General features: G+C 41.0%; 1 protein-coding gene across 1 annotated transcript in view; it reads left to right on the plus strand.

Moving 5' to 3' along the window:
- Positions 1–11,552, plus strand: part of LOC591662 — a 28,432-nt gene extending 16,880 nt beyond the window's left edge. Inside the window, exon 2 of the mRNA XM_030985396.1 lies at positions 11,303–11,552. Within this exon, the coding sequence (XP_030841256.1) occupies positions 11,303–11,317 (15 nt within the window). The 3' untranslated portion in view covers positions 11,318–11,552. The remainder of the gene's footprint in view (positions 1–11,302) is intronic.
- Positions 11,553–12,881: the final 1,329 nt, after the last annotated feature.

A 12,881-nucleotide genomic window follows, 5' to 3' on the forward strand; every position in this document is an offset into this window, starting at 1 on the left:
TTTCCCCTCCACCCCTCTTCTCTATCCAAAATGCAAAAAAGGCAAAAAGGAAAAAGTCACTGATACTAATTTGTTATTTCATATTCATTCAACTTACCATTGCTTTCGATTTTATTAACTATAATATCAAATCTAATGGCCATATTCAATTTCAATCCATGCTTCTGTCTTTAAGTCAGGGATAACATGATCAAGGTATGATTATGGAAGTAGATTAAACGGTGAATCCAAACAGGAAGGACTGCTCTCTTCATCGATCTAGATAGGATATTTTATGCGAAATACATATAACAGTTTCGTCCACTACTCCACTCGCCTGAAGCAACCCCACCCATCCTATAGCTTCTTCCAAAGAGCCTCCATAATCTATACAAGAAGAATTGTGCTTTGCTTACAAAATCAAAATCGATGCCCTTTATCGGGGAGTAGCTTGTGAGTCGCCATCTTTGCAACGAGAAACCCAAAGTCGTGTCGCGGTGGCCAAAGGCAATTTTCGTGCACAGGTGTTCTCCGAGTCGAAATGCAATTTTCTCCAAATCGCCAATCCTCGGCTGCTGGCTGGCTCGCGCACCAAGCTAAATGAAAACGCATAATCGAACCAAATGTTGTAGCACATAGCAATATGCCCCGCAATTACATATGTATGGCGTCGTGCTATAAAGACTGGGGCCCTAGTAAGCACAACAGGAATGATCCGTAATAGATCAAAGTGAAGTGGTAGGCTATATGTTGTTGATTTTCAGCTGAAAATGGGCTTGCCAGTTATGGCAAACGATATTGGGTGATGAATTACAAGTTAATTAGATGATGCACTATTTGATGTAGTTGGCTGCATATAGCTACAGAATATGAAAATGATTTGCTTGATGTACATGACCGAATTTAAATGATATTTCGGAAGGTAAATGTGAGATGTTTCATATGTGTGGTCGAATCAATCCCACCTCCCTCACGAGTCACGAGCATTAACAATTCGATAGTGCAATAATGGGCATGATGTAAATACGTGTAGCTAAATCAACTGTCAACAAAATATATGCATTTTCCGTAGACGAAAATCAACCTGGCCTCCGTCTTGAATCTAACCAAAGTAAAAATCGATCGTTTTTCCCCCTGAGATGATTTCGAATGCCTCCAATAGCCCACCAGTCCAAATACGTGATAAAACTACTATTATTGAGATAATGTAATAGCAAAATAATTTTTTTTTTTTGTGTGTGTTTTTATTGGAAAATCAAAAGAAATCACAATATGAACAAATAATTTTAATATTAGAAACAAATTCACTAAACAGAATAAAGCAATAACAAGAACATAAAGTAAATGGTACAAATTAAAATCCCCCAAAAGCAGACAATGGAAAACGTTACAAAGTTAACCTAATAATATTCTCGGAACTGCAGGCGTAACCTTTTGTTGATACTTGATTGACAGTTGGCTTTGAACCGAATTCCAACAGCAAGCAGACAAACATTATTCAATTATTTATTTGCTTATATTTATCCATTCATTCACTTATTTACAATTACATATTTTTGTTTTGGTTTGGTTTCATTGTGGATAATTTTGAAGAAATTAATGATCATAATTATGCAGATGCCACCCGTAGTGCCCAAAATGTAGGCCTCCTTAGATCAAATGTTGACATGACCATGAATAAAATAGATAAGTTTAATTCTATGATCCTTGCTAGCCTTTCTTCTGGGGGGGGGGGGGGGAGAGCTCTTTTTTGCTAGGAGGTCGTTTCTTTCGAAGATAATATATTCATCTCCTTGTGATTTTCCTCTGAAATTCCTGACAATGATATCCTCGCTAGTCTTTCTTCTTGGGGGGGGGGGGCGGAGATGGGCTCTCAGTTTTTTCCTAGGAGGTCGTTTCTTTCTAAGACAATATATTCATCTCCTTGTGCTTTTCCTCTGAAATGCCTGACAATGATTGATGTGCTTGGTATGGAGCGCCTTGAGTTAATCGTGGAATCCTATACCGATGATGTCACTGACCTCCTCCTTTCTGATCGAGGATTATGGGGAAGAGTGGCCTAGCTACATGGGGGCACGGGGGCACCTCCCCTCACATCGAATGGAAGAGAGAGATATATATATATATATATATATATATATATATATATATATATATATATATATATATATATATATATACATGGAGGTAGAGAGAGAGAAAGAGAGAGAAGGGGGGGGCTATGAAAAAGAAGACGTTTGGAATCCCTCCGACACCCTTAGGTAAAAATACCATTTTACAGTATCTTAAGATTTTATGTACCAGGGGCAAAATCTTGTCCATAGACAGGGGGGGGGGGGGCGTTGTATCTTTGAAGCCCACCCTACAGTATAAACCCACTTCACCTAGCATTTTTTATTGTTCTCTCAACCGGGGGGGGGGGGGCTGGAAGGGGCGTTGGTTAGTCTCGTTCTCTGCTGGATACGCCACTTTGCTCCGTAATGTTACCTTTGCTGTCAGCGTCGGGGATTTTGAAAACTTTCTCTTTCTCCAATGTCCCCTTTTGCACATAGTCTGGCACCATGGACATTTTTTCATCGTTTTGGGGACTTGTATGTTTGTTAGAAAATTAAATTGTATAAAGTCTACCACTTTTACCAATGTCATGGCTATGAGCTAGTATTGTCATCATATACAATGTTATCTATGTAGTTCACTCACGGTTACAAAGTAAGAAAAGTTTCAAAGTTCTAACTCTTAGTTGTTACTATTGTGATATTTTCTGGAGGAAGAGTACGAAGTATACGACAAATTGGGTTCCCTAAACTTCTGGACTACTGAAGCAATACCCTCTAGTTTGGTAGAATTATGAGAAGCTATTTGTCTCGTTATGTTCACCGCTTATAAAGCATTAGCCTTAAACACAAAAGCAACAGTTTTCGAGATATCATTGAACAGCATTGTGTATTCAAGGGCAGATTTTCCATCGAGTTACATAATGATGACAGACTTTTGAAAAGAGTTTCATTGCTTCAGACAATACCTCTTGAATTTTGTCACAGAATATTCAAAGTAACTCGCATCGAATTGAACAAGTAACCTTTACCTGTGGAATAAACACGTACAGTGTACAGGTATCATTGACTTGGCTATACATGGATTTCGGGTGTAAAAATTATGTTTTTGTTTACATTTGTGTACACAAACACAATGTTCGCTAGCAGAGAGAGAGAGAGAGAGAGAGGGGGGGGGGGGGAGGTGTGCTTGTTCGCGATATGGAGAACATAATTATAAAAACTATTAACTATTATCAATATCACAATTTTCAATGTGTTGTGGTTTTTCATTATTTCATGGAAAAATGATTTTGCAAATGAAATCAGTGACAGACAGTGAGTGAATCATTTCTTTCCAAGATACCATAGTGAAGATAATAACTGATAAATACACTTTCTCCTAATCGGAACTACGATGTGAACATGAAAATAATTATGTGAAACGAACAATCTATTCTTTGATGGATCGATGGGAGGGGGGGGGGGGGTGGGAGTCACGGGGGCTCATTTTTTTGTAAGAGATTTTTTCTTCTTCTCAGACTTGTGCAACCCCTCCCCTAGCAAGCCAACACTCAATACTGCATTTCGTTGGATTATTTGACAATGCGACCTTTCTTCAATCATAGCCGGAATGCAACATTACCTTTAATACCTCATTTCTCCCTGAATTTCCCCGAAAGGGGCACATCCCTAGACGATGGACGCCTGAGGGCTCCTTGACATGTCGTCTCGTCATCGTCATCCTCGTCGACCGTACAACGACAGCGGTAAACCCCGACACCCCCAGGGCGATCGAACGTTTCCCCGGTGGTCGAGAATATGCCATCGTGGTCAAGGAAGAAAAATAGAAACCCGATTGCATTTCAAGTCCATAGGTCCGTAGTCATGATCGTACCCACTGATTAATGATTTGAACAATCTTTTGGATTTGGTGTAGCTGTATGCCTATGCATTTTGTAAATATGTTATAATTCGATAACACTCCGTTATACAAATCGTGTATTGATAACTGAAATGTATTACTTATCAATGTTGAATATCCGAACGAAAATAAAAATTAGTCTAATTAATCTATTTTCTTTTAAATGTCTACATCCATGAATGTGTCCAAATTGCATTACCTTGGCTCTCGTTCTTTCGTTCAAGTGTCTGCCTTTGCCGTTCCGTGCCCAGAAGATAAATAGGGACCTGGTGGGATACCGGAAGTCATTGTGATCTTGTGACCTTGCGGTGACATTATGGAAGATATTATCCACAGCGAGTGGAGATGGTGCACACATTATGTGCGTTATCATTGTGATATGTGATTGTGATTGTGATATGTGATAATATCCGTAAATTTCTAAGCGAGCGCCTATGAGACTTTCAAGTGCTTTTTATGAATCCAAATTTCTAATGGTATTGCAGAGTTAAATTTTAAACAAGAATATTGCATGTCTGCGTTACGTAACCATCTTGTTCGTCCTCTTTCATCTTCGCCCCATCTGTCTCCCTCTATTATCAGTCTTTCATATTATCACCACTGATCTCTACGATTTTGTTCTTGTAATGTTCCCAGGTAATATTCGTGGATATAATTATTATGGTCATAGAATATACACAAGATGGTGAGTTAAGATGACTAATAGCATCTTTGGTTGATGGTTAAATCATTGTCTATCTATTCTTCTGCACACCACCCTATCCGTACATCATTCTCCTCCTTCCCCTTCTCCCAATCTTCTTCCAACCCTCTCCTCTTCTATACGGCGGTATGGCCGAGGGGGATTCCACAGACAGAACCCACTTCTGCTTCTCAAGAATCAATCACGATTGTAGAGACCTCCATGAACCCGGTTGAGCGGCACACTCATGCCAAGCTTCGCCGGAAACTCGGCTCTGTCAAGTAGTGAACAGCTGCTCGAGGGGGAAGGAACCACTTTTCTTTCTGTTTCCCCCTCTCTCCCTTGCCAAGACACAATCAAGACTTGCTTGCTTGCTTGTGAGTTGTCGTCTGCGGGGGAATTTGGCGCGAAAAGAAGAGTGTGGACAGAATGATGTGTGCAACATGGATGTTAACATGAGAATGTATTTTCTATGACGTCGCAATAAATGATTGGCGTGTTTTCTTTGCAAAATTACTTTAATTTAAATGGTTATCTAAGTGAAGCAGCCCTCCCCATATTTCTCATTTTCAATATGAAACGAATAGTGTGTAGATGCCTACCAAACTCGACTCTGTCTATCTGTAGTATTGAGGACAGTGGGCATTTGCACCAACACTCCCTTCCCGTCGCTCCCTGTAAAACACCCTGTCGGTCAAGAGAAACTATCCCTATCATTTTTTTTCATTTTAAAACACTTATGCAGCCGCCACAAATGACCAACATCGTTCAATATTTCATCATTAAGACCAGAGCTCGTGGATTGTTATGTACTTTCGAAGCAGCTCTCCAAAACCCACCTCCCCTCCTCCTCTCTCTCTCTATTACATCACCCTCAAACCATACAAAGCACACACCCCCGTCCCAAACAAATGCCAGGGAAGTTCACGAATGATCATACCAGTGGAGGATCCAGGATTCTCCGGGAGGGAGGGGGGGGGGGGTCCAAAACTACGTGACAAGCTAAGCTGTGGTGTACCGGTTTGGCTAAAACATTCTACTACAAGCCAACATTAATAGGCCTATAATAATAATGAAATAAAAGAATACTAAAAGGGCATAAGCCTGCTTCTTCCGACTCCCCCTTTTTCTTTGAGGGGAAGGGGGAGCACATGCCCCCTTCGCCCCTCCTTATTCGCCACTACATGCCATAACCTTTTTCTCAAGTGTTTTGTGATAACCGCCGAGTGTTTTCTTACTCATGCACCGCTTCGGGCCCAAATAATGGAAGCTGATTTTTCCTCTGGTTTATCCCGACTGATGGTATTGATTTTTCTGGGCTCCGAACAAGCCCACATGGTCCTAGCCGAGACGGGTCCTGGGGGCGGCCCTCGCAACGCGGCAGGGTCGAGGGTTGACGCGAGGTGTAGGGCGTTTTGCATATATTGGATATGAAGCATCGGAGGGAAAAGATTGAGCTGGCTGAATAGGCTGATTGATTGTCTGCAATATCTTGCCTTCTTCTCGTCTCCATTACGAGTTCAATTTCTAAACCATTGTAATCGTTGTTTCGATTCTTGCATTACGAAGTAATTATGAAGCTAAAAATCAGTTATTAATTGTAGAATCGATGGTAACCAATTATTATTTAAATTTCAATCAAATCAAATGGTAAAAAAAATTCCCCCAGTTACACATCAAATTGGTTGAAAACGAAAAGGGAGTGTATTAAAATGAGGGGGCCGGGCTGAAATTATACCAGTTGCTTTATAGCCCAATTAAATACATGTAAGCATAACACTGGATAGAAACAGGGCCAAAAAAGATAAGCTGAAAGTATGAAAGGAAATAGTATTTTCAGTAACAGAGGATAAATTATGTTTCCTTGTTATTATTTCCTCCAGTAAAATAAAAATAAACACTTGATCGGAGTCAAATTTGCATGCACTGGACGTCGACGTCTCCCTTGATAAACATTGCACTTAAGCGAGTTCACAGTAACGCCTGGACGTGACAACTACGGTTGACCTCATCTCCCTGTCTGTCGCGACCGAGTTTGAGGAATGTGTGAGGGGAAGGGTTCCCGCGGGACTCGTCAAATTGTTCCAGGACCAATCCTTCTTGTCGTCTGAGCCCCTCCTATCTCTCTACCCAGGTCATTTCAGGTCACGGCCAGTCTCTCTCTCTCTCTCTCTCTCTCTCTCTCTCTCACTCTCTCACTCTTTCACTCTTTTACTCTCGGTCTCTTCCTGGTTGCGGTTTTAGAGCGAGCACCGGCTTCGTGACCCGATAAGGTCATGGCTCGTGAGGTTGGAACAAGAACAATTAGTAACCATGGCGCCAGGATGCTTGCAGATGCCGAGTGCCTTCGTCATCTAGTCTGCTTTGGCAACCTCGGGGTTGTGGGATCATGGTGGGATTAAACATCAAGTGGCGTAGCGTTGGCCCGGTCAATCGGGGGGGGGGGGGGGGGATCCCATGTCATGGGGGATGGCACTGGTCTCAATAGCAGGCGAATGGTATACATTAAAATATGGCCATCGAGTGAGAGTCGGGGGAGGTTGCTGGGCTGAGACAGCATCATGTTTTGCCCACTTCCCTCTCTTTCCTGTCTTATTCTACTATTCCCATTTTTCATTCGATTTTTCGAGGGGTGGGTAAAAACAAAACAAAAAAAACCCTCCAACAAACTGACTGTTATGTAGCTTAGTGGTGCTAGAGGGTCTCAGGCATGCTATTTAGATACTTCAGCCGTTTTCTAAGCAGTTGAATGGAATACGCCATCAGTATGTTGCCATTGATAATCGATGTTTGTACTCTATACGTTGTTTCTTGAACTGAAATTATTGTCAGTTATGGTGTTACTACAAGGTTTCATTCTATAGACTAATTCAATTTCTCTCCTGAGACATAATCAAGCGTCCAAGTGCAACCGTTACTGTCTCTCGTAAAAGATCAGGATTAGGTTGACCACCCATAGATTGCGACCAATTAGCAGACGACGATATAGGTCATCGATAGCTCACCTGTCAATCGTCTGTCAAAAAGTTAGAGTAGGTCCTCAGATGTTTTAGTCCTCTTTTTTTCTCCTTCAAATCGAAATTACCACATTTTGCTGACAAGCACAGCCAAGGAGATCGTGTCGAACTCGAACTTTACATGTCACGAGTTTTCCCATTGATATAAATTGATTCCACTTTGTCTAGTGATTTCAGTTATTGTAAATGTAAAATATTTCACATTATTGCCCTGCACCAGCCCCTCCCTCTCATGCTCTCACTCACACCCCTCCCTCACTCTCAACAACTTGTTTTAGTTGATCTATGGCTTGTCTGAATTCAGAATACCTGACCCTATTACCAGAAATACCCAGAAAATCACCTATTACCGTATATTAGAAGACTTTAACGATCGCAAAAGAATCTGTCCCAGCCTTTCTATCCGGAGTTTCTATGGTCGTGCCATGTTTCCGAGATGACTAATGAGATGAAATTGACCTAACCACATTGTAAGCCTTGACCCCTTGCCTATACTCTCATAATATGAGACGCACAGGTGGCAGACACTTGGCAGTTCATTTCCAATTTTCTCTTCAGCTCTACCATGGCTGAAAATCTTTGGGGACACATTTGTTTATCGGTTGAACTTCGGCCCGTTAATCCCCAAGTCTTGGCCTTGCCAGTTCATTTCGCACTTGTCGAGAGGAGAGTACATGTGGTGATACTCTTCAAGATCAGACTCTGGTGTTTTATTTGCTCAGTTGCAGGAGAATGTGACATTGATGGAAAATAGGTCTTTATTTAATATCATACTTATGACACTTGATAGAGGCGTATCCAGATGATGTTGGGGGAGGGGGGTAGGGTAAATTCTCCCCCATTCCGTTGCCTTTTAATATACAGTGGTGGTGGTGGTGGGGGGGGGGGGTGCGTCATGAATCCGTAGCCTGCTTGATACAGACCTTTACAAATTCAAAGTGAAAGCCACTTAATTTACGTTGAAATCAAGTCCTGATATCATACGATTATCATTAAATAAAACGAACAAACAAACAAACAAAGCAACTGAAAAAATAGAAGAATGCTTTCATGATACACAGCTTCAACTTCCGTGTTTGCTGGATATGCCAGTACAAATAATGATTCAGGTAATATAACTTGTGTGGCTCATGACAATTATTTGTGTATCTACATTCCACCGTCTCACAAGATAATCCATAGTAAGCCTACGTCAGTAGACATCGTAAAAATATTAATCCCGTTTGGTGTGTTCCTGACTTTTCTCCAGATTTTCTCAATCGCTACAAGTAATCCGGTCATTAGATGTTGTGAATACCAAAACCGGAGGCCTTTCATTTTCCTAATACCTGTCTTAAGATTACAGGCCAAGGAATATTTTTATCATTAGAACGATATTATTTACATAGCCTATCGTTCAAAGTCATGTCCATCTTCATACCACTTTCATCCGTCCTCGTGATTATTAAAGGAAACAATAGTATTGTAGGCAACTATAGCAGTCATTTATATCACTGTTACCCCGCCCCTCCTACCTTCATTCCCGTTATATTAAAAAAAAAAATCGAGAAATGGTATGACATTGATCATCATCACCATCATCATCATCATCATCACCACCACCACCACCACCACTACCACCACCACCACCACAACTACTTCAACAGTAACACCACCACCTTCATCCAAAGTATCACCATCATCACCATCATCATCATCTTCATCATCATAATCATCACAATCATATTCACCATAAATCATCAGCAGCAGCATCACCATCATCGAATATCGCTGCCATAATTGCATAACCAAAGCATTACGATCTTTATCAGCAACATATTCAACGTCGTCGTCATCATCATCATCTTATCAACACTTTCATTATTGACATCGCCGTTAACATCTTCAATATTATTGTCAATATAATTATCGTTATCATTCATCATCCTCTCCATCATCATCATTACTTCTATTTCTATCGTTATTGTCGATGTCGTCTTTGTCCTCGCCATCAACATCATCACTTTGATTATCTCTCATTTCTTATTAAGGGACTACACTGCGCAATCATTATCCATCTAACCAATGCTCATCGAACCGCACGGGGTCAGGCATTATCTGTCATCAGCGAGTCATATCATCAAATCGTGCCATTATTCAATATTGCCCTTTTTCATCCGTCACCGTTTGATTACACGAGAAGGAGAGAGAGACACGGGAGCGCAGATGTATTTCGCTAATTTAAACCGCCGAACAGGTTCCCTGAATATTGTAAATAATGCGATGCGTGAGCGAGTGATGAGCTAAGATTGGGCTAGTGTAGGGAGGAGGGAGAAGGATGAATTTCCAGTTGAATTGGTCTTTGCTGTGGCGTAATTTTGTAGCGACGAGTGTTCAGGTCGCCTAATTATTCAAGGTATATAGATGGGCTGTTTTTGTGCTGCCTGCTGCTTGCTCGCTGCTGCTGGCTGCTGGAGCTTTCGCCCTTTCTTCTGTTCGCCCGGCTGGCGCATTGATCGCGGCCCATCGCCCGGGGGACGGGGCTCGCACGCGATGCAAGAAAACATCTGTCCACATGGCCGCGTGGTTGCCATGACTACTAATGGTGTGCCCGCGCTTTTTTCTCTTTCGCCATCTCTCTCCCTATCCATCTCGTCTCCGCATCGCTTTCTCTTGCTCTACATTCTCTCTCACACTCCCGATCCTCCATCTATCCCTCTCTCTCTCCCTCTCCCTCTCCATCTCCCTTTTCATCTCGTTGAAAAGCTTTCTATTACACCATTCCCCCTTTCTCTCAACCTACTCTCTCTCACATTCTCTCTCTCTCTCTCTCTCTCTCCTCCTCCTACTCTCCCTCCCCATCTCATTTCTATTTCATCCACGGTCACCTTTCCACGCTTTTCAATCTCTGCATCCAAATTGCGCACTGTGATTTAAAGAGGGAAAGGTGTTTAACAATATATTGCACTGATAGATGGAAGGCAACAGTCACGTTCGATGTTTAATGAGCTTGATAGTGTAGCGATGATGATCTCATTCTCTTTGTAGGGTTAGATACACCATGCTGGCATGCCATGTCGCAAACCATGTAGTAAAGCTACCGTTCTTGTGTCACTACATAAGGAAAATATTCCAGTTAATGGCAGATGAATGATTAATGTACTTCGTTATAGGCCCGTCATCTCAATTTAATGATCTATTGCGGTTTCATTATGAAGCTCTGTGTTATTTGCTTTTACTCATAGAATTTTCGGTGACACGACATTTGCTCCTGCGACAATTGCTCCGGGCTTTATTTCGTCTAAGATGTAGGGTTAGGGTTAGGGTTTCAATAGGGTTTTATGTTAGGTTTAGGGTTAGGTTTAGGGTAGGGTATAGTGTTGAATCCAGGGTTGAAGTTAGCCATTCGATTAGTGTATGAAATTTACAGCGGAGCAATTGTCGCCGGAGCAAATGTCATGGAACCAATTCTATTCGTACCATAACAAAATATCGTTTATTTCGTATTGTTTCAGTAAAAATGCATCTTATTCAGGTCTTGTTGACTATAAATTCATCCATGTTCAAATTAACAATTTCTTCTTCTTCTCCGCTTCTCCTCTCTCTCCTCCCCCTCTCTCTCTCTCTCTCTCCCCTCTCTCTCTCTCTCTTCCTCCCCACCCTTCTCTATTTTCTCTCTTCAATACAGGGTCCTATGGAGTGATGCGGAGGCGATGGAGGCCGCTGGAGGCGCTCTTCACCATCATCTACAGCTGCCACTAGGCAGGAGGAAAAGGAAAATCTAATTCCTCAGGCAAGACCCTTAAATCGGAGAATCATTGATCATAGGTTTCAAGCTCACTGGTACTAATAGCATTCGCCAAGGAGCTAGAAAATTGCAGAACCAAGCCATTATCCCTACAGGGAGCGAAAGCATGGTCCTTCTACAGTATATCTCATAATCTCAAATAGTTTACAGTTTCCAAAAGGTTTTCCCGAAATAAATAGTTCAATTTTTGTTGTTGATAAATATTGATGGCTAAGGGTCTCTTATATCAAAGGACATGAGGAACAGAGCTTTGGTATTGTTTTTGTTTGTGGTGGTGGGGGGGGGGGGGGGGGGAGGGAGGGGGGCTGGTGGGTTGAATATTTATTAGGAGAGATGTTTCCACCTGTAACTTTATGAGACACACTGTTATATACTATAGGTGTAAGTTGATGGGTAATCCGAAATGCAAATTGGATTGAGAACAAAACCATTAATTGACTCACAGAAAAAGGTGGAGGAGGCTTTAAAAACACTGATTAACCATTAAGTTATGACTTTTCGAAATCTAGAATTCTAGGTAATATATATGCATATGGAAATCGATATATAATTGAAGGATTGGTATGCTCGTTTTGTTCCATTTCCCAAAGTGTGATACCTGAACACACACCTATACTTGGCTACTATGTTCGATTGCCCTTTCAGGTGGTCCATTCAAATGAGTCATTTCATATACACCAGTGGCATATTCAAAAATTGATTTTAAAAAAAAGGGCAAAGTGCCCCCTGAATACTCAATAAAAACAAAACTGTAGGCATATTTGAGGCAGCTGCGCCCCTATACTGGACACGCCAGTGATCGCTGTCATATTAGTTAACTGTAACCTCATGGTGTAAGTGTAGTGATCGTTATTTGAAGAGAAATGAACAGATACTCTAACTATATTGAGAAACATAATTATCCTTATGATTGGACCAATTAGTAAGTAATTGTGACATGTTGGATATTGGACAAGTTGTATTCATGGACGCCATTTAAGATGAAAGTGCATTCAATGTGTTTTTGAAAATATATTATGAAGTAAATTAAACGTATATGTGTGTGATCTTAAAGAAGGTAAATGGTGTTTTTCATTTACTTCATTTACACTGTGAATTCTTTCAAAATGTGATACTTGTTATTTATGTCTAATATTTGCTGTACACAATGTAATTGTATACAAGGATCACAATCCTTTAGACTGTGTTTTTTTCTTTCAGGCTTTGTAGATTTATTTTGCAGAGTTATAATCATGCTTTAAAATAACAATTATTTCCTCTCTTTCTTGCAATCGTGTATACCAAATATAAAAAAAATAAAATCCGTATCTATATACTAATCCGGACTAATCCATGTTAGCCTATGCTTTTAGTACAGGTGAACTTGAGATATTTTTTTCCCGGGGGGGGGGGGGGGGTGGACCCGGGGTGGTCATCTTAAAATAAATAGTAGACCAAGTCTTTTCAACATGTGCAACTG

Source organism: Strongylocentrotus purpuratus, unplaced genomic scaffold (genome assembly GCF_000002235.5).
Source record: "Strongylocentrotus purpuratus isolate Spur 01 unplaced genomic scaffold, Spur_5.0 spur5_scaffold_15, whole genome shotgun sequence".
Classification (NCBI taxonomy): Eukaryota; Metazoa; Echinodermata; class Echinoidea; order Camarodonta; family Strongylocentrotidae; genus Strongylocentrotus; species Strongylocentrotus purpuratus.